Source organism: Coccomyxa subellipsoidea, assembly GCF_000258705.1.
Source record: "Coccomyxa subellipsoidea C-169, whole genome shotgun sequence".
In the NCBI taxonomy this organism is placed as follows: Eukaryota; Viridiplantae; Chlorophyta; class Trebouxiophyceae; family Coccomyxaceae; genus Coccomyxa; species Coccomyxa subellipsoidea.
Window position 1 is genome coordinate 1,407,513 of NW_005178036.1, and position 20,305 is coordinate 1,427,817.

The 20,305-nt window shown below is 53.0% G+C and overlaps 6 protein-coding genes across 6 annotated transcripts; 2 read left to right on the plus strand and 4 right to left on the minus strand.

Annotated features, from left to right (window-relative positions):
- The first annotated feature begins 191 nt into the window (after positions 1–191).
- COCSUDRAFT_53409 (RNA polymerase Rpb6) lies at positions 192–1,415 on the plus strand. The gene is made up of 5 exons (XM_005648106.1): positions 192–333; positions 467–506; positions 585–745; positions 868–987; positions 1,094–1,415. Exons 1-5 carry the CDS (start codon positions 299–301, stop codon positions 1,137–1,139), a joined length of 402 nt encoding a protein of 133 aa, XP_005648163.1. The 5' UTR covers positions 192–298; the 3' UTR covers positions 1,140–1,415.
- A 410-nt stretch (positions 1,416–1,825) lies between these two features.
- COCSUDRAFT_63147 (hypothetical protein) lies at positions 1,826–8,114 on the minus strand (the record flags this gene model as incomplete). The annotated part of the gene is made up of 16 exons (XM_005648107.1): positions 1,826–1,973; positions 2,258–2,381; positions 2,617–2,737; positions 3,179–3,342; positions 3,569–3,650; positions 3,770–3,889; positions 4,010–4,042; positions 4,215–4,290; positions 4,599–4,788; positions 5,168–5,276; positions 5,591–5,718; positions 6,084–6,173; positions 6,508–6,634; positions 7,040–7,204; positions 7,611–7,702; positions 7,928–8,114. 16 exons carry the CDS (start codon positions 8,112–8,114, stop codon positions 1,826–1,828), a joined length of 1,956 nt encoding a protein of 651 aa, XP_005648164.1.
- A 406-nt stretch (positions 8,115–8,520) lies between these two features.
- COCSUDRAFT_63148 (hypothetical protein) lies at positions 8,521–8,885 on the minus strand (the record flags this gene model as incomplete). The annotated part of the gene is made up of 2 exons (XM_005648108.1): positions 8,521–8,744; positions 8,867–8,885. The coding sequence occupies 2 exons, from the start codon at positions 8,883–8,885 to the stop codon at positions 8,521–8,523; spliced, it is 243 nt and encodes an 80-aa protein (XP_005648165.1).
- A 191-nt stretch (positions 8,886–9,076) lies between these two features.
- Positions 9,077–11,669, minus strand: COCSUDRAFT_63149 (hypothetical protein; the record flags this gene model as incomplete). The annotated part of the gene is made up of 9 exons (XM_005648109.1): positions 9,077–9,265; positions 9,476–9,549; positions 9,830–9,984; positions 10,250–10,302; positions 10,487–10,699; positions 10,824–10,890; positions 10,996–11,165; positions 11,400–11,502; positions 11,611–11,669. 9 exons carry the CDS (start codon positions 11,667–11,669, stop codon positions 9,077–9,079), a joined length of 1,083 nt encoding a protein of 360 aa, XP_005648166.1.
- A 4,389-nt stretch (positions 11,670–16,058) lies between these two features.
- COCSUDRAFT_23580 (CKS-domain-containing protein) lies at positions 16,059–17,272 on the plus strand. The gene is made up of 4 exons (XM_005648110.1): positions 16,059–16,176; positions 16,339–16,399; positions 16,490–16,578; positions 16,688–17,272. Exons 1-4 carry the CDS (start codon positions 16,118–16,120, stop codon positions 16,776–16,778), a joined length of 300 nt encoding a protein of 99 aa, XP_005648167.1. The 5' UTR covers positions 16,059–16,117; the 3' UTR covers positions 16,779–17,272.
- A 366-nt stretch (positions 17,273–17,638) lies between these two features.
- COCSUDRAFT_15278 (DUF1671-domain-containing protein) lies at positions 17,639–18,908 on the minus strand (the record flags this gene model as incomplete). Its single annotated transcript, XM_005648111.1, has 4 exons — positions 17,639–17,893; positions 18,155–18,321; positions 18,505–18,640; positions 18,870–18,908. 4 exons carry the CDS (start codon positions 18,906–18,908, stop codon positions 17,639–17,641), a joined length of 597 nt encoding a protein of 198 aa, XP_005648168.1.
- Between the last annotated feature and the right edge of the window lie 1,397 nt (positions 18,909–20,305).

A 20,305-nucleotide genomic window follows, 5' to 3' on the forward strand; every position in this document is an offset into this window, starting at 1 on the left:
GGCACAAAGTATTGGACCAGATCTTCTGACGCATCTTCAAGGGAAACTTTTTTTCCCACCACATTGTTATGTTCGTGGGGGATCGCACTGGAACCCAAGGGAAGCCGAGGATTCTAACCCATGTGACACCACGTGCGATCTGCCTGCTGCATTGCCGATCAGCGGCAAAACAACTCTCTGGCGACCACAATGATGGACGGAAGGACACTTGTGTAGCTATTATCTCATGTACTAAAGCGCCTCGGTCAAAGAAAGCGAAGTTACAGCTCTGCGAAGCGAGGGCGTGTTGGAAAGACAGATGGCAGAGGAGGAAGAATTCGGTGGAGATGCTGGGTGATTCATAGTCTTGCTTATGTAACCCAAATATCCTGAGTCACAGCATCTGCGCCTTTTGGATGGAGATGGGAGCCCTAAAATGAACTTCTTAGTGTGGTGGATCTGACGGCTTGGCTTGGGGTACTTGCAGGTTTGAGGCTGATTTCGATGAGCCAGAAGCACCAGATGAGGTAATTGACCATTTTAAAGGCAATTTGATGCATTTCAACTTCAGTTAGAATGGAAGTGATCCTACTTGTATTCTGCAGCCATTCAATGAGGGCGAGGAGGACGCCCTGCCAGAAGGGGAAGAGAGGATGGAGATCCTCGAGCAGCAGGCACAACCCAGCGATCGGCCGCGCATAACCACTCGGTACATGACAAAGTACGAGCGAGCGCGCATACTGGGCACCAGAGCTCTTCAAATCAGGTAAGCTTCACCTTCAGCACACAAGATGCAGGCCAGAACTCACAGACCAAAGCATTCTGCCTGTGCCAAGATGACTTTCTCTGTAATCAGCTTCCTTTCAAAGCATCTCTTGTCCGATGCAGCATGAATGCACCTGTCATGGTGGAGCTGAATGGGGAGTCAGATCCCCTGGAGATTGCCATGAAGGAGCTGAGAGAGAAGAAGATCCCCTTCATTGTCAGGCGCTACCTACCTGATGGCAGGTGAGCAAGTCCAGGACCCCTGCCCTCACCATGCATGTGCAATCTGTGCAGATGCTTCCTCTTCTAAACCGCGTTTGTATGAGAGGCAAAGTCCTGTGCACTGCAGTTACGAGGACTGGACCATAGAGGAGTTGATCCAGTCAGACCGGTGACACTCTCACCTTGACAACAAGGCACGGGGGCCTTACATATATTCTACAGTATCCACCATGTGCAGCGTTGGGGTAGATTATCAATGTCGAGACCAGCAACAAAACAATCACTGTGGCAGTTGTTTGCATTACCTGTCTAATTAGATATAACATGTTTGGTTGCTCACTGAGAACCTGTCTTGAAGTTTGCTTGGAATCAGGGGGCGTATGGGGGCATTGTGCTCTAATTCTAGAGAGACCAGCAAGATCTTAAATTATTGTTCGCCGTTCAATTACATTCCCAAATTTTAGCTTTTGTGCTAGCTTTGTTGCAAGAGAACATCCTTGTCACCACTGCGATGCATTGATCAAATTTGCTTTAGAGCTTAAACACTGACAACAAGAACCGAACAGAATTTTGCTCAGATGCAAGCTTGAAGCTGAGAAAGCGCCGACTGTTAGTACACAGCAATGACAGAATTCCCTTGTGTAATGAAAGAGCAGTGCAGATAAAATACTTATAGCAGTCCCCCTGCTTGGTCCATCATAATATGACGTCTCATGATCATAAGCAGCGCTGCTGCTGCAGCAGTGCTGTCTCACAACAGCTGCAGCACATGCGAAACACCATGACTGCTTTCCTGACGTGAAAAGTGCTGGCTTGGGCTTGCGCATGTGTGCTGTTGCGCTTAGTCATGGGCCATGACTCATGGCGTGTACAAAGGAACGCCCCAGTTCTCCCAGGCTTTGCCATACTCGGGGTACCATCCGCTGGCGCCCGGGCGCAGCGATGCTGGGGTGTACACCACTGGAGCCACCCTCGCCTCCGGTGCCGCCAGCGCCGTCTCCAATGGCCTGCCCACACATTGGCCCGGTCAGCCCCATTAGAGTCTGAGAACACATCAGCATCTACTGTGAGGGGAACGCAGTCTGAGAAATACATTTTTATTACAAACGACACCACCTTTCTTGGCTAGACTGAGGAGGTTCTGACTGCAACATGCGAGGAGTGCTCCTTCCGCATCATAAGATTGATGTGAAGAGCCACTTGCTCAACGCGGGTACCCAGGTGCGAGTGCATGTGGCACACCGATTCTGGATGTGGGATGCAAGGATATCAACAAGGGGTTCAGGCTCACATGTGGGCGACCGCCTCTCCGTAGCGCGCTCTGGCGTAGCTGTGGAACTTGTACAGCAGGGGAGTCACCGTCACCCACAGTATAGACGCCTGCACGAAGGCCGAGTTTGCCAGGAACACGCAGCCTGCACACCAGCAATGCCCCACTGTCTTCTGATGTTCCTCGGATGCTGTTAGTTCACGTGCTGTGCACCATTTATTGGGCTGCTGGCATGCAGCCTGTCAAGCCTAACTACAGATTATAATAGACATGCAGATTATAAAAGACATGCAAATGCATGATGGTGAGTGAGTATCTTGAAGCATTCATCTGCCCACACTTCAGGCGCATGCTCTGACACAAAGGGGTGTGGCGCTCACCGGTGAAGAATTCGAAGATGAAGAGGCACCAGCAGACGTGGTTGAACACCTGGTCCCACAGCAGGCCGCCAGACTCATAGCAGCGCTCTGTCATGTACAGGATGGTGTACCGCCACATCACCTGCACAGTAGCCACCCACACTCAGCCTCTCATATAAGTCCATCTGCAGCGTCTGGACAAACCCATCCTCTTATGTGCGTCTCTGCGGACTCTGGGAAGCTTTGATGAATTCGTCCGAACGCAGGAGAGCATTTAGCCCTGAGGTAGACTATGACATCATAAGCTTCCCTGAGCAGGGAAGGTGATTCTGCGCATCAGAACGACCTCCTTACAAGGAGCAGCTGTGAGCTGTAGAGACAGGCCAGGAATGTGCCACGCCCTGCTATTGGACCTATTTCTACTGCCTCACTTGCCAATGAATCATCTGAAGTGGGTGAGGTGGCGAGACCAGTGCAGTCCTGGCGTGTGAGCTCAAAGCGCTCAGTATTCATGAGGGACCTAGGGAGGCCTGGTGCAATCACAATAGGTAGCAGTTGTGCAGGTGGGGCAGCTGAGGCGCACCCAGGCGGTGAGGAAGTAGCACAGGGCAAAGGGGAGGATGATGGGCGAGCAGGCTGCATAGGACAGGGCCATGATGTAGATCAGCATGATCCCCCCAATTTCACGGCCGTAGCCTATGCTCAGGCTTGAATTGCGCCACACCTTCTCCTTCTCATTGCGCGGCCCTGCAGGACAGGTGATGCCTCATCAGTCATTTGTACGAATGATTGATAGCCTGCCTAGAGCACATGCGACAAAAGGGGGACAGCAGGTTGTACTGTTCATGCCATTTCATGCAGGCTGCTTTGCAGATGCGGCGCGCCATTTTCAGTGCTCTGCATTCCTGTGTCATGTGCCATGTGCAAGGACAATCAAATTAAAGCAAGTCAGGGGAGTAGGCAAGGGACGCACTGCAGCATCCGCAGCACTGGAGAAGGTCAAAGATGACACCAAAATGGGGGAACAGGATGCGCGAAGGGTTGACTGCAAACGCCTGCACACCAAACCAAAACCATTGACGGAATCTTGATATTTTAGGAGAATCCTCAGGCATGCGGGACTTGTGGGCAGCATTGACTTGTGAATGTGTGCATGCATGCGTCAGGAGATGACCTGGATGATGACAAAGTTGATGAAGAAGTTTGAGGATGTTGTCAGTGCGGCTCCCAGGATGTCTGGTGTGGCGGCTGGGACCTCCAGAATCAGACGGATCTTGCTGAAGATACTGCCTCCCTAGCCATGCAAAGGGAAATGTTTCAGTACTCTGTACAAGTGTTATGGCAGAAAAATACTGCTCGGAACCAAAAGAAGCGTAATTGCGTGATGGTGATTGTACAGACAAGAGGCGCTCACCAGCATTGCACCGAGGAAGACATTGAAGACTCCCTGCAAGGCACAGGGAACATAAGCATCTGGGACTGAATCGCACACATGCTGAAAGATAAATGAGCCATCCATTGTGGGCTATGCTTCAGCACTGCCTGGTGACTTCAATCTACATTCAAAATGGAGGGGGTGAGCGGTAGCTTTTTATGCATCACAGCAGATGTGTGCACACCCATGTGAAGAAGAGGCCGGAGATACGGCGGTCGAGGCTGCTGAGCGATGCATGCTGACCCTCCATCTGTGCAAATCTGCAGCAGCATCCAAATGCTGAGCTCAGTTGCCCAATCTTTCTGGATGTCTTGTTGAATTGTCCGCAGGAATTCTCAAGGGAATTGCCCACAGGAGGTCTTGGAAAGTAGTGTTAATCACAGCAGCCAGTTAGGCACAGACATGTAAAGATTGTGATGCAGGTGAAGCCCTGTGAGACCAGCTGGAAGGCTTTGAACCCCCGCCTGCAGACCAAGGCAAGCACGGAACTGAACTGCATGTGATATCACCTTGCTGACAAGAGCTGCAGCACTTCTACCACAGTATAAAAGAACAGGACAGGGCGCACATGTAGAGGACGAGGGGCATGATGAGGGACTGCCAGGTGGTCAGCAGCAGGGAGGGCAGCAGCGAAGTGATCAGCGGCCGCGCCAGTGAGTCATCCCGGCAGTACCAGGAAGTCGCCAGGAAGGACAGCCGCCCGCCCTGAGCCGCGTCCGGGCCGCCGCAGATCGCGGACGTCGCCTGCGCCAGCGTGCCTGCCGCATGCACGCATGCACCAGCGTCAGCATTGCACCCATGACTAAAAAAGACATGGGATGTGTGACCTTGCTGTGTACGTAGGTTGCATGCATGCGCCAACAGCCTCTGGACAACTGCCGACGCGCTGTGTTTGAAATTCCAAACATGGCGGCAGACAGCTCAGGCGTTCTTGTTGCATCTGCATCGGTGCACTTGTCCCACAAACCAGTCATATTGGCTTGATCTCAACGAGCATTACCAAACCCCGAGCACTATTGGCAGCCGGCTTGGGGGCAAGAAACCCCAGCAAAGGGGCTCAATATAGGCTGCACTTGTTGCATATGTGCTGCATATGTCAAGGCATCTTGCATGATCCGGTGCGCAAAGGGGTTGCACCTGAGAAGAGCCCCATGGGGATGAGCATGATGAGAACGATGAGCGGGAAGACCAGGATCTCACGCACGCTGCGCTCCCTGCTCGTCTTCCACAGCACCTGCCAGTTCACCTGCGCCCATATTTCAACCACCAATGTGAGCAGCCACTCCAAATCTAAAGGACTTCAGTTCTGTCAGACCTGATCTAAATTATACTAATGAGCCAGCTTCACGTGCTTGGGTGCGCATGATGATGAAAGCCCATGTCCTGTCTCTCAATGCCCAAATAACGCTATTGCCCTATTGCCCAAGACAGGAATATACACATGCCTACAATGCATTCTTCTGTATGATAGGTGGCCGCAACATAGGTCATCTGAATAGTAAGGACCAGAAGAAAAACAAATAGAAGAACAAATGTGTCAAGTGAAGGCGGGTGGCGCACCTCTTCTGGGCCGGGTGCCTCCATGACTCGGAAGGAGTGGCCGTCCTCTGAGTGGATCCGCGTCTGCGCCGCCAGTGCCGCATCCTTCTGTGTCAGGAAGAACGCGAAGAACGACGGCGAGGTCAGGCCTGCGCGCATGCAAGAAAGACACACGCTCAGTCACACCCCTACACAAGCCCCATAGACCGATCCAGGACTGTCTTCAAGAAATCCTGCGCTGCGTGTAGTAGATTGCCACGCTTAGAGGTCATGTGGCCTTAAGTTCCAGAGGAGTACTTCCATTCTCTGCACGCTAGACTCAATAGCAGGCAAGGATGACAAATGATCAGCTGCCAACCCACACATCAACTGCACATCACACTCGGCGGCTTGCACACACATGCGGCTGCCAAAGCAAGGCCCAGGGTCCTTCATTACTTTGTGCATGCTGGCAGCGCTGCTTGTTTCAAAATCAAATTTGAACTCATTGGCTAAGAATGTTGGGGGACCGCACCTCCTAGGATGCGGTGCTGCTCGCGTGCGATGGCGGCCTCGGCTTCGCGCACACTATGCGCCCAGTAGTCAATGCTGTCCACCTTGGAGCCTGCACAGATGCACAAGACTCCGCTCTCAGCCGCGCAACCGTTGTTGCGTATCGCTCGTTGAGCTCTTGATTTCTTTAGGTGTCCTTTTGAATTATGTGTTGAGCTCTTGAAGTTCGAGCATGCAGGGCTATTTCCACGTTGGCTCTTAAGATTCAAGCATGCTGGGCGGGGCCAAGAGAAGTTTGAGTGAGTGGTGGTCCACCACAGTCCCTGTACAGTCCCCTGGCTTGTGGGTGGCATAGAATAAGTAATGGCAACAGTCCCTAATAGGGCCGCTCAGGGGATGGACGGATGACCTCGAGGGTGGGTGAGAAAAGGGGAATAATGCGTCACCTGGGCCACCGCAGCGTTCGGCGCGGTGCGTGGGCCGTTTGGCGCAGCCGCCGGCCTCGTAGTGCGCCTCGGCCCGCAGCAGCCGGCTGTACGCCGCGTCCCACTTCCATAGCAGCTTGTCCACGCTCTGCAGATTGAAAGCAGAAGAATTCAAATGCGTCGCTGTGCCCACCATTGCAGCATGAGCATGTGGTGCATAGGGCCATTGTGATGACACTTTTCTAGCCAGAGCTGCAGGCAACGCAGAATTCAGGCGAACAATCATTAACAGCTGGAGCAGCAGAGCTGGGGGAGGTCTAGGGAACTTCTTGCAAGCGCGGAGTGACAGGGGCACAGCCGCAACTTCACACGGCGTTGCTGCAGGCATTGCAGGGTGGGAGCTCGCACAAGACACAGCCGTGATCAGCAGTTGCGGAAGAGGCGCAATTTTCACGTACGTTCTTGCCTAGGTGCGCTTTGAGTGCGGGATCTGTGCTTCCCATGCCGCAAAGAATTGCCTCATTTAAACAAAGGAAGAGGTTGTGGAGCGCACCTTGTGTGGCCAGACGGGGAGCGCGTACTGGAAGGTGTCGGGGAAAAGGCGGCGGAAGGTGGCTTCCACCAGCTGCGTGGGTGTCAGCGTTGCAACCTCCTCGTGCCACGACTCCTCCCCCGCCGACATCATGCTCTCAAACACCTCCCCCACCCGCGCCTCCGCCTGTGACCCACAGATCCACTCAGTATTAAATTGGGATTCAGTGTGCAAACTAGTGATACCCTGCCCAGAACACCCGCAGCAGAATGCGAGAACACCTACTCACGCTGTACTTTGCTGAGGCAGCTTTACTATGCCAATTGAGTGCATTTGCATAGAAGGGGAACTATCGCACGTGCATCAACAATTGTGCCCTCTTTGCTGAATTCATTGGATATGACTGATCATAAACAGAGCCAGTAGCATGCATGCTGATCCTGCATCTTTGCATCTCAGCAGTCTTGCATTGGGTCTTGTTCTGAAGTGTTCACATCCATCAAGTATGGTGGTGTTGTGAAGCAGGGCTCATGAGGCGTTCCTCATGAGAACTGATCAGGTTTGGGAAAGGGAGATCGCGCCAGATCGCTACCTTCGGCTCTGCTGGTCTCGTTTCTGCTCGGCCGCCCTCCTCGGCCGCTTCAGGCTCGTCCGCATACATCGAGGGCAGAGACGGCAGCCCCCCTGCACCAGCAGCACAGCACCTGTCAGAGACACATGCAAGAGAGCATGCATGACTTTCGAGGAGACCAACAAGCATTTCCATGATCTCCTGGTAATTGGCTGGACCGCAAAGATGAGCTTGACCTGCAACATGTAATCTAACTTGATAGGGAAGGCATGGATATATTGAGAGGCGTAGGTATGGCATAGGAAGAGTGTCTTTGGGAAGAGGGAGGGTGTGGCCACCTTCAAGATCCAGGTGGATCTCTGATGAGCTGTCTGGAATGGTCCGGTCTGTGAACTCGGTGGAAGACAGAGAGTCGGAGGAGCCCTTGTCGTTCTTCTCCAAGGCAGCGCGCTTCCTCTTCTTGACGGCCGGGTACAACCACGCCTTAGTGCGCTGCCACAAGCTCTTCTGGCCGTCTTTCTTCATCCTCGCACTGCTGCACAGAAAAGCTTGAGTTTTGTAAAAGCTTGACTTTTGTGAATCCTTCAAACCAGATCAAAAAGCGTGCCATGTATAAATGTCTAAACAAAAGTCACTCGCAGGTCTGTGCATGCGCATGCTGGATTACCGCTCGCTGCAGTATGGAAAGGGGCCAATGAAAACCTGTGGGAGCGCCTCAAGGCCAGCATCTCCTACGCTACTGACATCCCTAGCAGAGGGCCATGTCTCAGGGGGATCTATGTCTATTAGATACAGATCCGCTTGCATGTCTCAATAGGAGGGGATGCTGCTGAAAAACAGTTGCTAGCCAGGCACTTAAGTGTCACAGATCGGGACGCATGCGAAAGGACGATGTGCTGCCAAATTGAGCTCAGTCAGACTACAAGAAATGTCACTCGGGAAAGTCGTACGTGGGCTTGCGACTGCGGCGCAGGTCGGGGACGTCCATGACGAGGACGGCGTACTGCTGCGCGTTGACAGCCACCGCGCGGCCGTCACTCGTGCGCGCATTCACCGTCTTGCGGAAGAACACGCTTGGCTTGCCCGCCAGCGCCTGACCCTCTGGTGTGCCATCGCCGCCCTCCCGAGCCCACCACCGCGCCACGCGCGCCGCCCCTGGAATTGTAGATCATGGGTATCAGCTCGGTTTATACTGTTTGAGAAGATGAAGTCCCTTTTCAAGTGCTGTATAGGTTGTTTTCTAAATGCCCTCCGCCGAGCTTCGTCCAGCAGGTCACTTGTGAAGTTTCGCCACATGTGGCCTTGCCTCAACATGCGAAGGTTCAGCACAGATTAAGCAGCTTGTATTCTCGGCAGCCTGCATGCGCACATCTTTGCAATGCAGCCAAGGTGGTCCATCACATGTCTTTGCTCTGCAGTCAGCTCCGAGGACTACCAACTACACTCGAGTGTAGAAGCAGGGGGGGGCAGAACGGTGATTGGGTAGATCACGCGCCTGCGTCCTTGGGGGCCCTGCTCTCGTAGCGGCTGATGGGCTCCGCTGTGCTGCTGCCCGCGCAGCCGGCCTCCACGTCCAAGCCGCCGGGTGAGTGGCGCATGCGCGGGCCCAGCGCAGGCGGCTCGTACCCGCCGTCCGACTGCGTTGCCTCCGCCTCCTCCAGCTTGCGCGTCATTGCCTGCACAGCACACACCAGAATTTGTCGTATGCATAGATGGCCTGGTATAACTTGCCCATTTCTGGCTGCCTGTAGTCATTGTATGCGCCAGTCAATAGCGGCCCTGCACAGCTGCAGGGATGGCGCAGCTGGATTAAATTGAAAAACATTCTTTGCGCAAGACACAAGGTGGCTTTTCTGCGGCCTTTGCTGGTCTGACAGAGCTCCCACCTGGCCTGAGGGCACGCTGGCATCATCGCCCTTCATGTAGCAGGAGCGCAGGCTGTGCTCCAGCTCATCCTCCTCTGCACCACAAAACACTTTATTCAGCGCTTTACCCATATGTTAGCAGAAGCATGCATCTCATCCAACCCTTCTCATCAGAGACTACATTTATACACTTCAGCCACTGGTCTGATGCAATTGTAAGCGCACCCTGCGGCCTTGGAGATAGTTATCCGGTATATATCTTGGCTGCAGACGCACCTTGCTTGAGGCAGGAACAGCTTGTGATAAAAATGATAAAGACTGGGATAACATGTCTTGGTTTGAGGACATCAATGCATGCAGGCTGAGTCAGCGCACCTGGCTGGGTGGGCAGTGATCGGCTGTTGCGCGCGCCGTCTGCGAAGGGCGACTGGCGCAGCTGTGCCCTGAGGGCGGTGGCAGATGTGACCGGCAGTGACTTGAGATTGACATCCTCCAAGGAAGACATCTTCTTGTCCGCCCGTATGTCATAGCTGTGCAGCACAGCACACCGTCAGCACCTGCGGCTCCTGACAGAAGTCGCCTGATGTGTGAGAATGTGGTACATGATCACACCACAGCCAATGAAGATAAAAAATCATAGGTTGCCAGGACTAAAAATTTCAAGGGTCGAGTGTGAGGCTTTGTTCGGCAGGCAGCTCAGCGCAGCACTAATTCCTAACAGGTTCAGGTCATGCTGATAGGATGCATGCCTCAGTCTGTGAATAGGGGAAGTGATGCATAAAGAGCATGCCCCACCTGTCCATGCAGTTCCGGCAAGGATCGCCAAAGCTCTCCGTGAGGTTTTCCATCTGCAGCCAGTCACACACCACAGTCAGTCTTTGAAAGTCTAAGCTCGCCCATAGCAACACCACATACAGGTTATTTCAAAGCGGGAGTTTAATGCTCAAGCCCTTCACCACACAAACTTGAAATGCATGACAGTCCAAAAAGGGCACTCTGCTTCATATCGCAAAATGGCAGGTTGCCCTTCACCTGTGTGTTCACATCGATGAGGCCGCGGACAGCAGTCCAGAATTTGGCGCTGTCCCCTTCTGCGGGGTGAGGTGTATGTGGTGTGAGGTAAGCGGGTGACGCAGCTTTGGCGGTCAGCGTGGAGTTTGCCTGCCCCTTGATGATTCGGTCGTGCCACTGGTTGATCAGTGCCTCTCCGCCCGTCATGTACCGCTGCCTCAGTATCGCATGCGCCTGCCATACAACGAAATATTCAACAGACTTCTCCTCTACAATATCTCTGGGGGTGTGGTCTGAGACTTGCAAATAGCAGATGTATGGTCTCCTAGTAAGTAAGAACAGGGGGTCATGGGCTTACCTGGTAGTACTTGAGAAGCAGCCAGCAGACATAGGCCGTTGCGAGATACACAAAGGCAAAGGCAACCCTGGTCACAGCACAAAATGCGTTACAGCCAGACTCATCAGCAATGCTCCGCACTGATCTAGATGATTGGGCATTTAATGTGAATGTGCAATTAGTATTTGCGTACCAGTACTGATCAGACCCTCGGGCCAGGCTGGACAGAGTGAGTCGCTGAAACGCCACAGCGCCGGTCGTGACATCTTCTAGATGCCTGTCCCTTCTGCCATACAGATTGATCGGCAGCACTGCGAAAGCAAACTTGCAGCTGTCAGCATGCGCGCATGGGCCAATGAAAGACTGCAAAATCAAGTCATGGAGGCAAGAAATTAAGGGCCTTAATTAGAAAGGTTGTTCAAAGCCACTCACGGATTGCCATGCCAACCACGGTAAGCGGCAAGAAGATCTGCACAGCAATAGAAATCTCAGTAAGCAGCTTCCACCGAAGGTTTCATAATAACTTTCAGATTAAAATAAAACTTTCTTTCTTGTGCCGCTGTGCCTGCATGCAGGGGCCTTGATCGAGTTGCGCACCTGAATCCCAAGAGACGCTGTCCAGATCAGCATCAAAGAGTCTAGCCCCGCAGTCCGCACAAGGTCTGCATCCGACGTGGTGAAGACTGGATACAGCCACGACCTGCCACAACAGGCAAGTCATTATAGCTCAGTGCATAAATTGCAGCGCTATATTAGAAAACATTGCATGTCGATGCATTAGTGATGGGCCCTGACAGAGTCTGCGCACCAGAGCTGCTGGAAGCCTCCTTCAGGCAGTGAGGGTGGCTTGATCCATACATTTGGCATAGTCTGCGCTCAGGAAAGAGAGTAAGCAACATGACATGACAAGCAAGAAAGATATCTTTCTCGGACGTATCCTCTGGACCTTGAATCTGCACTGGTTGGATTGGTGAAGCCTTACCAATCGCAGCTTGTAACTGGGCACCCATCGCCTGAAGATCCCAAATACAAGCAGCATGATCAGCCCAGCTGCCAGCGATACCCATAGCCTGCACAAAAAAGACGAATTCCTCAATGCTGACACCTTCTGCAGCAAATCTTCTAGGATAATCTTTTTGACTGTGATAAAAGGCATTGCTGTCCTCGAGCCCAGAGATCTGGTATTAGAATCGTACGCTGTTCTGATCTGGTTGTCAGAAATCTGGTTGTTGAAGCAGTCAAAGTGGCCTGGAGGGCAGTGGAAGGTTGTCAAGTTGCCACCAGGAGCTGGAGGCAGAACTTGTCCCGACATTCTGACTGCAAGTGCCGGCTAGCTCCTGTGAACACCACAAAGATCGTTCTATGCGATCGCACCACAAATTGCTTAGACTGGGCTTGTGCCACTTCTGTCGACTCACCCCACGCAAACCGTTGGTATCAACGCAATTATGTATCACACCAAATGGGACTGACCTGCTTATTGGAGCTTGAGAAGGTTATCAGCTGGCTGCTATTGCCCTTCTGGTGTGAACTCGCCCAAAAAAGATGGGCAGAGTGGAACCGTCGAGCTTGCGGTCTCTCGTACTTCTCAATGTGTGGAGTAGGGTTACAAACGATTAGTTGTGCAAAGGACTCCTCCAAGATTTGTACAGCGCACTAACCAATCATCTAACTAACGATCCGCAAACACGACGATGTTTCGCTCATGCATTCAAACTCCGGAACGATCAACCTCCGTGGAAACCACGCCCGACATCAAAATGACGGCAACCCCCAGCCATGTGAATACAGAATTGTGATATTTGAGGAACAGGAAGTCTGGCGTGCCAATGCAACGGGAAGAAGAAGGCGAGAACTGATCAATTTCGCAACTACCGTTTGTGGGCAGAAAATAATACGCAGGTCGTTTGGGCGGAAGCTGCCAGTCTGGAGGGGAATCTGCACGAACACATAAACCACCCAAAACCAAGAGACTCTCTTCAAGACACTGAATGCCATATGATGTCTACACTCTATCACCACTCAAACTAATTTCAGCTCAAAATTCAATTCGGGCCCGGGCACCTGCAAGTTTGCAATTAATTGCAATATTGCATCTAAATAATTTATGATGAATTCATGAACTTCACTGAAGCTCTTCAATAAAACGATCAAGCCAGCAGCTGCCTGCACTGCAGCCAACCTGGCACTGAGCAACACGAGTGAAAGAATACTGAGTAATACTGCACATCCCGCATCAGGGTTCCGTCGGCGGAACGTGGCTCAGCAGCGGCTCGTGCAGGTGCCCCGGCGCATGCGGCGGCCGGTGGCCGCTTGAGCTCGACATGAGCGGCGGTCGCGGCGACATCGGTGGCGCATGGTGGTGCCCCGTTGATGCCCGCCTCGTGGATATGCTGGGCAGGCTGGGCACGCTGTCAACTTCATCCTCTTCCGGAACGCTTTGCGCGCTTTGCACACCGCGCGCGCTGAGCGCCCCCACAACGCAGACGGCCAGGCCGGTGGCGCCCAGGAGCGCGCCAAATGCCGCAGCCGACCACTCAAAGCCGAACCAGTTGGCCAGCGTCCCCCCTAGCAATGGCCCCACTCCTCCTCCCAGCGAGAAGCTGCCGCTCAGCAGCCCCGACACCACATCCGTCAACCCCTCCTCCTGCAGCCCAATCTGCGCGCAACATTACACCATGTTGACCATGTTGAAAGGTAAAGGTATTCTGCTCCAAAATGGCCCCACAAAAAGGCCGCAATGCATTGAGCGGCCCTTAAATCATCCCTCTTTAATCAGGAACAGGAATTTTGTCCTTCTGAAGTGGCCTAATGTACCTTGAGGGAATTTGCGCAGTAGTGACTGATCTTGCGCAATAACATCTGTGGAGAGAAGAGAAGACCTAGGATTTACGAATAATTGCAGGCAGCACAGCGCTAAAGAAATTGATGAGATTGGGGGCAGGCAAAGCGTGCCTCGTCCAGCCGATTGAGCAGGGCGGGCAGCAGCGGCACAAAGGCCATGCCAGCGCCCAGGCCGACGAGGCTGAGGGAGGCCCAGATAAGCCAGGATCCGAAGAGCGGCCCCAGCAGCGGCTGCAGCGGCGGCGCCGGCCCCAGCATGATGTAGGCCACCGCCATCAGCACAAAGCCCACCACTATTATCACCAGCATCCCCACCCTGTCCCCCAGCCACCTGCGGCAGGACCATGTGCAGACATGTGCAGGATCAGAGTGCACAGGTGAGTTTGCATGGCTTGCGCTACAGCAATGCCAGATAATTCAACATGGCCATTGTGGAGCATGGTCAGATACTTTGATTTGTGAAAGCAAGAATAGCATGCCAGGGAGACATACATGCAACATTACAGTAGCTGCCAAAGCCATGGGCATGCCACATTTAAATCGATAAGGGTCCCCCACCCAGCAAATGGGGTGACGATGGCGTAGAGCACAGCGCAGGTGCCGAAGCAGAGGCCCACAGTGGCCACGTCGAATTTCCAGACGCTCTGCAGGAATGGGCCCAGAAGGGGGTCCAAAAAGGTGAGCGACCCAGCCGCCAGCACGGCAGCAATTAGCAGCACGCTCACTGCAGGTTCCCTCAGTAGCCGCCCTATTGTCACCGGCACCTTAGGGCGCTCCCCTGCCTCAACCTGACCTGCACAGCAAATAGCTAAGCATGTCAGCCAACACTCATGCATTTTCTCAGTCATCACGTGGAAAACTTCAGAGCTGGCTTGTGTCTGACTATTGATATCTTGTAGAGTCTTGCCTGTCCACAGCCTGCAGCATGTAGCTAGAATGTGTGTCTTTGCAAGCTGCAAGCGCTGCAAAACATAAATCGTAAGGCAGGGTAGAGATGCGCACCTCCTGGCATGAGGATAATCAAGACCGGGATTGTGAAGAAAGTGAGGGCAGCTGTTAGGACAAAGGGAGCGGCAAATCCGGCAATGTGTGCTGCATAGCCCCCCACCAGCGGCCCCACAATCCACCCCAGAGACAGGAAAGACTCAGCAATGCCCATCATTGTCCCAAACGAATCGCTCTCCGCAAAAAGCCTGCAGCAGCAGATCGGCTTTCTTTCGGAGCTCTGGCCAAAAGACTCACAGCATGACAGCAGAGCAGGGACGGTTCTGGCCCTCATGAAGCTAAATAAGACTCACTTGGAACAAAAGTATCGTTAAGTGTGAGATCATGTTGCCGCAGAGAGCGTGAGAGGAGGTGAGCGCTGCACCCTGTGATCATGGAGAAAGAAGAAGTGTCAACGGCAGCACTCCCCACGCCGTTGATAACACGCAACACCAGGCAGATGGCTGTGAAAGCATGCGCATTATGTACAAGTGTGACCAGCCCAAATGATGCTGCCGATGCCGCACAAATCAGCAGGCCAGTCAGCAGTAGCGTCTTCCGATGTATCACCCTGCACAGGGCGACTGCTTTGGCTACCAGTCCCTAGGTTTTGCTTCCTCAAAAGTTGACATTGGTGGAGACGCTGATGAGGAGAGGTCTCGCACCCCGTCTGCAGAGCCTTGCCCAGATAAGGAGACACTGCAAAATTTGCAAAGGCGTAAATGCTGAAAATTAAGCCCACCGTGCCCGGCCCAACTCCCCGAGTAATCGCAACTGCAGCACGCACACATTGACCATTCCTGAAAGTTTACTACTCGCAACTTCATATGGGCCTTGTTTCCATTCAATTCCTGTGTAACCCAAGGACATCTGAGTGGTGATCTGCCGGACGAACCTTGCGGAAGGATTGGCCCCATGATAGAAAACGTTGTATTGACAACTACAAGACTTAAACAAAGCGTGAAAAACGTAGAGATCGCCCTGCAGAAACCACTTAGACCCCTTAGCGTATTCTCGACATGCATGCTCACATGTCACTTGATGCATGCAGTACTAGCGCCTACCTTCTGCTGCGATGTGCATCATCAGAGTTACTGTGTGAATTCTCCCCATTCAATGGCGCACTTAGTTCGGGGTCTGTTGTGCCGTTTGTTGCAGACTGCATTTGACCTTCGGACTTGATAGGAAAGAAAAGGTCCTGCACTTCGCTTAGATCCCGGCCTCCTGGGAACCTGAATTCAACAAATGAAGTAGACCCAGCAAATTGACCTAATCAATGGAGATGAGAGAGACCTCAAGGTTGATATGATGAGTCATGCTGACACATGGTGGATGCCATTTACATCATCCACCCTGTCCAATAATTTCAAATACCTTTGGGCGGGCCAAAACCTGGCAAAGGCGCCTGTTTCTCCTCAAACAGTGAGCCAAACAACCATCTGGCAGTCTGCAGTGCAGTGTAAATTCATTGCAAACGGCCTGACAACATGCCGGCCAACCAGATACAATACTCCGAGAAGTATTATGATGAAATCTATGAGTACAGGTCTGGAACATTGCCACCGAGTTGTGAAGACCTCTCACCTTGCCGCAGAATGATTTACTCAATTGTCCGTTTGTCAGCCCAGCGTCGCCAACCCACCAGGGAACACCAAGTGATAACGCAAAAAGAGTCCATCTTGACAGTTTGTTTTTTGGTGGGACACAGGCACGTAGTCTTGCCACAGGACCTAGCGAAGTTGCTGCCCAAGGGAGTGCTTCTGTCTGAGGCGCGTCTATTCCCACATAAGTAGAGGCCGTATTTGTGTCATGCCACGGTGTGTAGGGGTTATAACTGACAGGTCCTCTCGGCTCTGCAGAATGAGTGGAGGCAAATTGGCGTGCAGCAGAGCCGTGGCTGGGTGCACTATGCTATCCACCGCCCTGAGCCTCACATCATGCTGTTCAGGTACTTTCCAATGCTACCTGTCAGCAAAGGCAGTTGTCCCCAGTTACCAGCTCTGTGCACTGCACATTTTTTTGGTGCAATAAGTAACAATGTGAATCTCACTGAACAGGAGGCCTGTCAACTACCAGCAAAAGGTAGCAGCAGCTCAAGCAGCGCAGCAGGCGCAAATGCAGGCCCAGCAGCAGAGGGTGGTGGCGTAATTGTGGGCTACATAGAGAACCAAGTAGGATTCTCACTGATGCCGTGCTTATCCTGACACAGAAGGCTTCAAGAGCTTGTTGGTCAAGAACTCTCAAGGAACGAACATGAACCCTGTTCAAGATTGCACCTCAAAACATGATAGGAGCGTGACAGAGGGGCATCTTAGCAAACAGCAATGTTTCGTCCAAATTGAATGTATGCTACTGTAGCGCGAGAAGTCGTCTTGATTTGAATTGTCTCCGGTAGGATCGTAGCTTCTGTCAGGTTCTGGATGCTGCTATGACACTGGATACTATGCACTGTGTCCGTCACACAGGTCACAGGCCGAGGATTCCTTGCCACTTTGCAAATGGTCAAGTGGCTGTATATAGCTTCAGTGTGCGTGATCTGCCGCATGGCAGATGTCATGGACAGACCTGGGAGTCACATTGTGGTGCACCACGTGATGAGCAACAGTTTCTGTCATCTATGATGTAAAGACGACGTGATCAGCTGACCTGCAGACCCGTGCAATGAGTTTCAATTTCAGAATAACAAAGTCTCAAGGAGTCGCTCTGCCTTGGTGTCTTTATACCTCTTTCTCAAAGTCTTACTTATCCTTCTGCCTCGATACAAAAGACAGTGTATTCCAGACACTTGTGCTACCCTGCGCGTGTCTGGCACACTCTGCCGTACAATCAAGGATCATGTGTCCACCATTTAAAACACCTTCAACCTGCTCTTCCATTGGCATTGCACAAAGCCATGTGGCACACCCTCCCTCGAGCCAGAGATGCTACCCAGGAGTACAATAGATACTTCCAGGTCCCGCATTCTCTCTTCTAACTATTGCCTGTTGTGAAGCGCCTTACAAACGCCCTCAGACCATGCTCGGGCGCTGGGGGCAGAGCAGGTTGTAGAAGGCATCCTTCATAAAGAGGTCGCCCCCGGCAGCGGCGCGGCCGTCGGCCGGCTTCCATGCAACCCACTGGCCGCGCTGGATTGCGCGCAGGTCGTCTGCTCCCGTGAAGTGCGGGTCCAGGATGAGGAACGCGCACGCGCCGGTGCGATCGTTGAAAGCTATGCCCAGCAGCGTGTACGCGAGCACTCCGCCGCCGATCATTATAGGAGTCCCCTGCACCGCAGTCCGCCAGTGGATTGTTTGCACCGAGGACTCAAAAGATGTAAGATATGCTGGTGACGAAATGTGCGGACAGAATGCTCTTGCGTGACATGTCTGGCGATTGCTACGCCCACCATCTCTACCACTTGCAAGAGAATTGAGGGAATGCAGGCATGACAGGCCTCAAGGACCCCCAGACCCCCCAAGATGGGCGTGACTTATGAGAATTTCTGCAGATGTCATCTACAGCATGTGATTGGCTGTGCGGCTCACCTGGGTGTCAAAGTGGTGCGCGATCTCTCTGGCCTTGGAGGGCATGTCTGCGCCTGAGGACACGGTGATGACCTTGCAGGAGATTCCCAGCAGCGTGTCCAGAATAAAGCCCAGCTCTATCGCGCCTATCCACTGCTTTGAACCCACAAACGAGCGCTGCTTGTCGCCTGCACATGACCAGTCAGCAACCTCACTTACTTCTAACACACATGAGTCCGTATCAGCAACCTTTCACCACAATGCCTGCATCCCACATGGGCCCTCTGCTGCAGAAGATTCTCCAGTATAGAGAGAATCTGAACACAATACAATTATAGGGGCTGAATAAAGGTGCAACACATATTGCTCACCGATGTCCACAAGAATTTTTTGGATCTGTAGGTGGGAGGGGACGGGTGTTGTGGTGTAGTGCTGGCGCTGGAACCAGGAGCAGATGGTCTGCAGGGACCGGTACGCGCAGCCCCAGCCGCTGTCATCGTACTTGTCCTGCCAATCACAGAAGCCTCATCAGGACAATCATCTCCGCTTCCTTCACACCCCTCTCAAGGCAATGCAGCCGGACCTCAGACGAACATTGACCACTGCAAGCTTCTTTTATCCACCCTAGAACAGGGGTTCCTGCCTCCCAAATAGAACCTTAACTCCAAAAGGAGCTAAAATGCTTGCAAAGCAAGAATGAAGAGTAACATTCACGCAAATCATGGCTGGCCCCCACCTGCATGTAGTGGTAGTAGTCATAGCTGCCATCGACCATGTGGGCACTGCCGCCAGGAACGCCTGAGGGAGGCAGGCCCACATGCACATCCGTCAGGCGGGGGCTGCCGCCGCTTGTAGCAGCGGCTGCAGCGCGCCCGGGCTCCCTGAAAACCAGCGCGTTGGCGATTCGCAGCAGTGGCCGGTCGGGTGGCAGACCCATCTGCGCATGCAGCTGCTGCCGCCTCTGCACCAGACGCTCCTCTGCTGCCTCAAGACTCTGCAGCCAAAGAACAAATGTTAAATGCGTGCTGCAGAATGGCCACACTTAACAAGTGCATCTGTCACTTGATCTTGCAGCATCTGGTTGCAACAAAAACAGCGCTGTAAACAAAGTGTTAAGATACAAATTTCTCCTGGTCTTGCATGCTCTGTCTGCGACGCCAACGAGCAGTATTTCATCATCACTATGGTGTCTGAGGGCAAAAAAGAGCGGGCTTACCTTTCCGGCGCTGGCATGCAGAGGGTAGACAACAGTAACCGGATGGGGCCACGATGGCGGCTGGAAGTGCAGCGCTCTGAGGTTGCACACGCAGCCCTCTCCCAGCATGGCAGCACGCATGGCGGCCAGCTGCCTCCTGACTGCCGGCCTGATGACAACGTCAGGCAGCTCGGAGATGGGCACGCCTCTGGGGACCAGGCACAGAAAGTCCAGATCGGCGCTCGCTGTGTCCATGCTCACAGGCCCCCCTGCATCCCAACACTATTTCTGCACCTCCTCGTTGAATTCGAATTACTACACAAAAGGCGTGTCATACTTTTGCTGACACGCCTAAGTGGGAGATGCCTGCAGCCATTCTTGGTGGACAGTCCTTCTGCAGAAATGTCAAAGTGACTGTGCACTGGAACTGGCAGCAGGCACTGCCCTGAGTTGCAGTCGCAGCAAAGGTTGTCAGACTGTACCTTCAGCTGGGCGGTACTCCAGAACAGGTGCTGCATTGGGGATGTTGGGGCTGCTGTCCTGCCGCCGGCAGAAGCAGGCTGCCTCCATGGGCTCCGCAAAGGTGCCACCTAACTCTCCACAGTTTACTTTGTTGGCTGGATCATTCGAAAGTATGTGTCGGCCTGCACAAATCCATCAAGTGGATCTCAATGGATCTCAGTCCATACTGAATGACGTCACAACATATATCATAAATGAACTGGGAATTACAAAGTGGTAAGAAACAAGCTGAGGTATGCCACTGTCCATGCATAATTGGTGCACTCACCTGTGCCAGAGGAGGCTGATGAAAGGACATAGACGCTGCCTGCCCCCGTCAAAGACTCCTCCACCCGGTCAAACGCCGAAGCCACTGCATCCTCGAGCGGCACAGGCTCTGCTCGGCTCTGTGGCAAGGATCGAACTCCATACACCTGGTCCATCGCCCTTAAATTATTCTTAGCAGGTGCCTGATG

Coding starts and splice junctions, on each gene's coding strand:
- COCSUDRAFT_23580 (XM_005648110.1), top strand. CDS start 16,118: ATGCCGGCCAACCAGATACAATACTCCGAGAAGTATTATGATGAAATC. Junction 16,400..16,489: donor AGGGAGTGCTTCTGTCTGAG/GCGCGTCTATTC, acceptor TCGGCTCTGCAG/AATGAGTGGAGGCAAATTGG. Junction 16,579..16,687: donor CCTCACATCATGCTGTTCAG/GTACTTTCCAAT, acceptor CTCACTGAACAG/GAGGCCTGTCAACTACCAGC.
- COCSUDRAFT_53409 (XM_005648106.1), top strand. CDS start 299: ATGGCAGAGGAGGAAGAATTCGGTGGAGATGCTGG. Junction 334..466: donor GAATTCGGTGGAGATGCTGG/GTGATTCATAGT, acceptor GGGTACTTGCAG/GTTTGAGGCTGATTTCGATG. Junction 746..867: donor ACCAGAGCTCTTCAAATCAG/GTAAGCTTCACC, acceptor TGTCCGATGCAG/CATGAATGCACCTGTCATGG.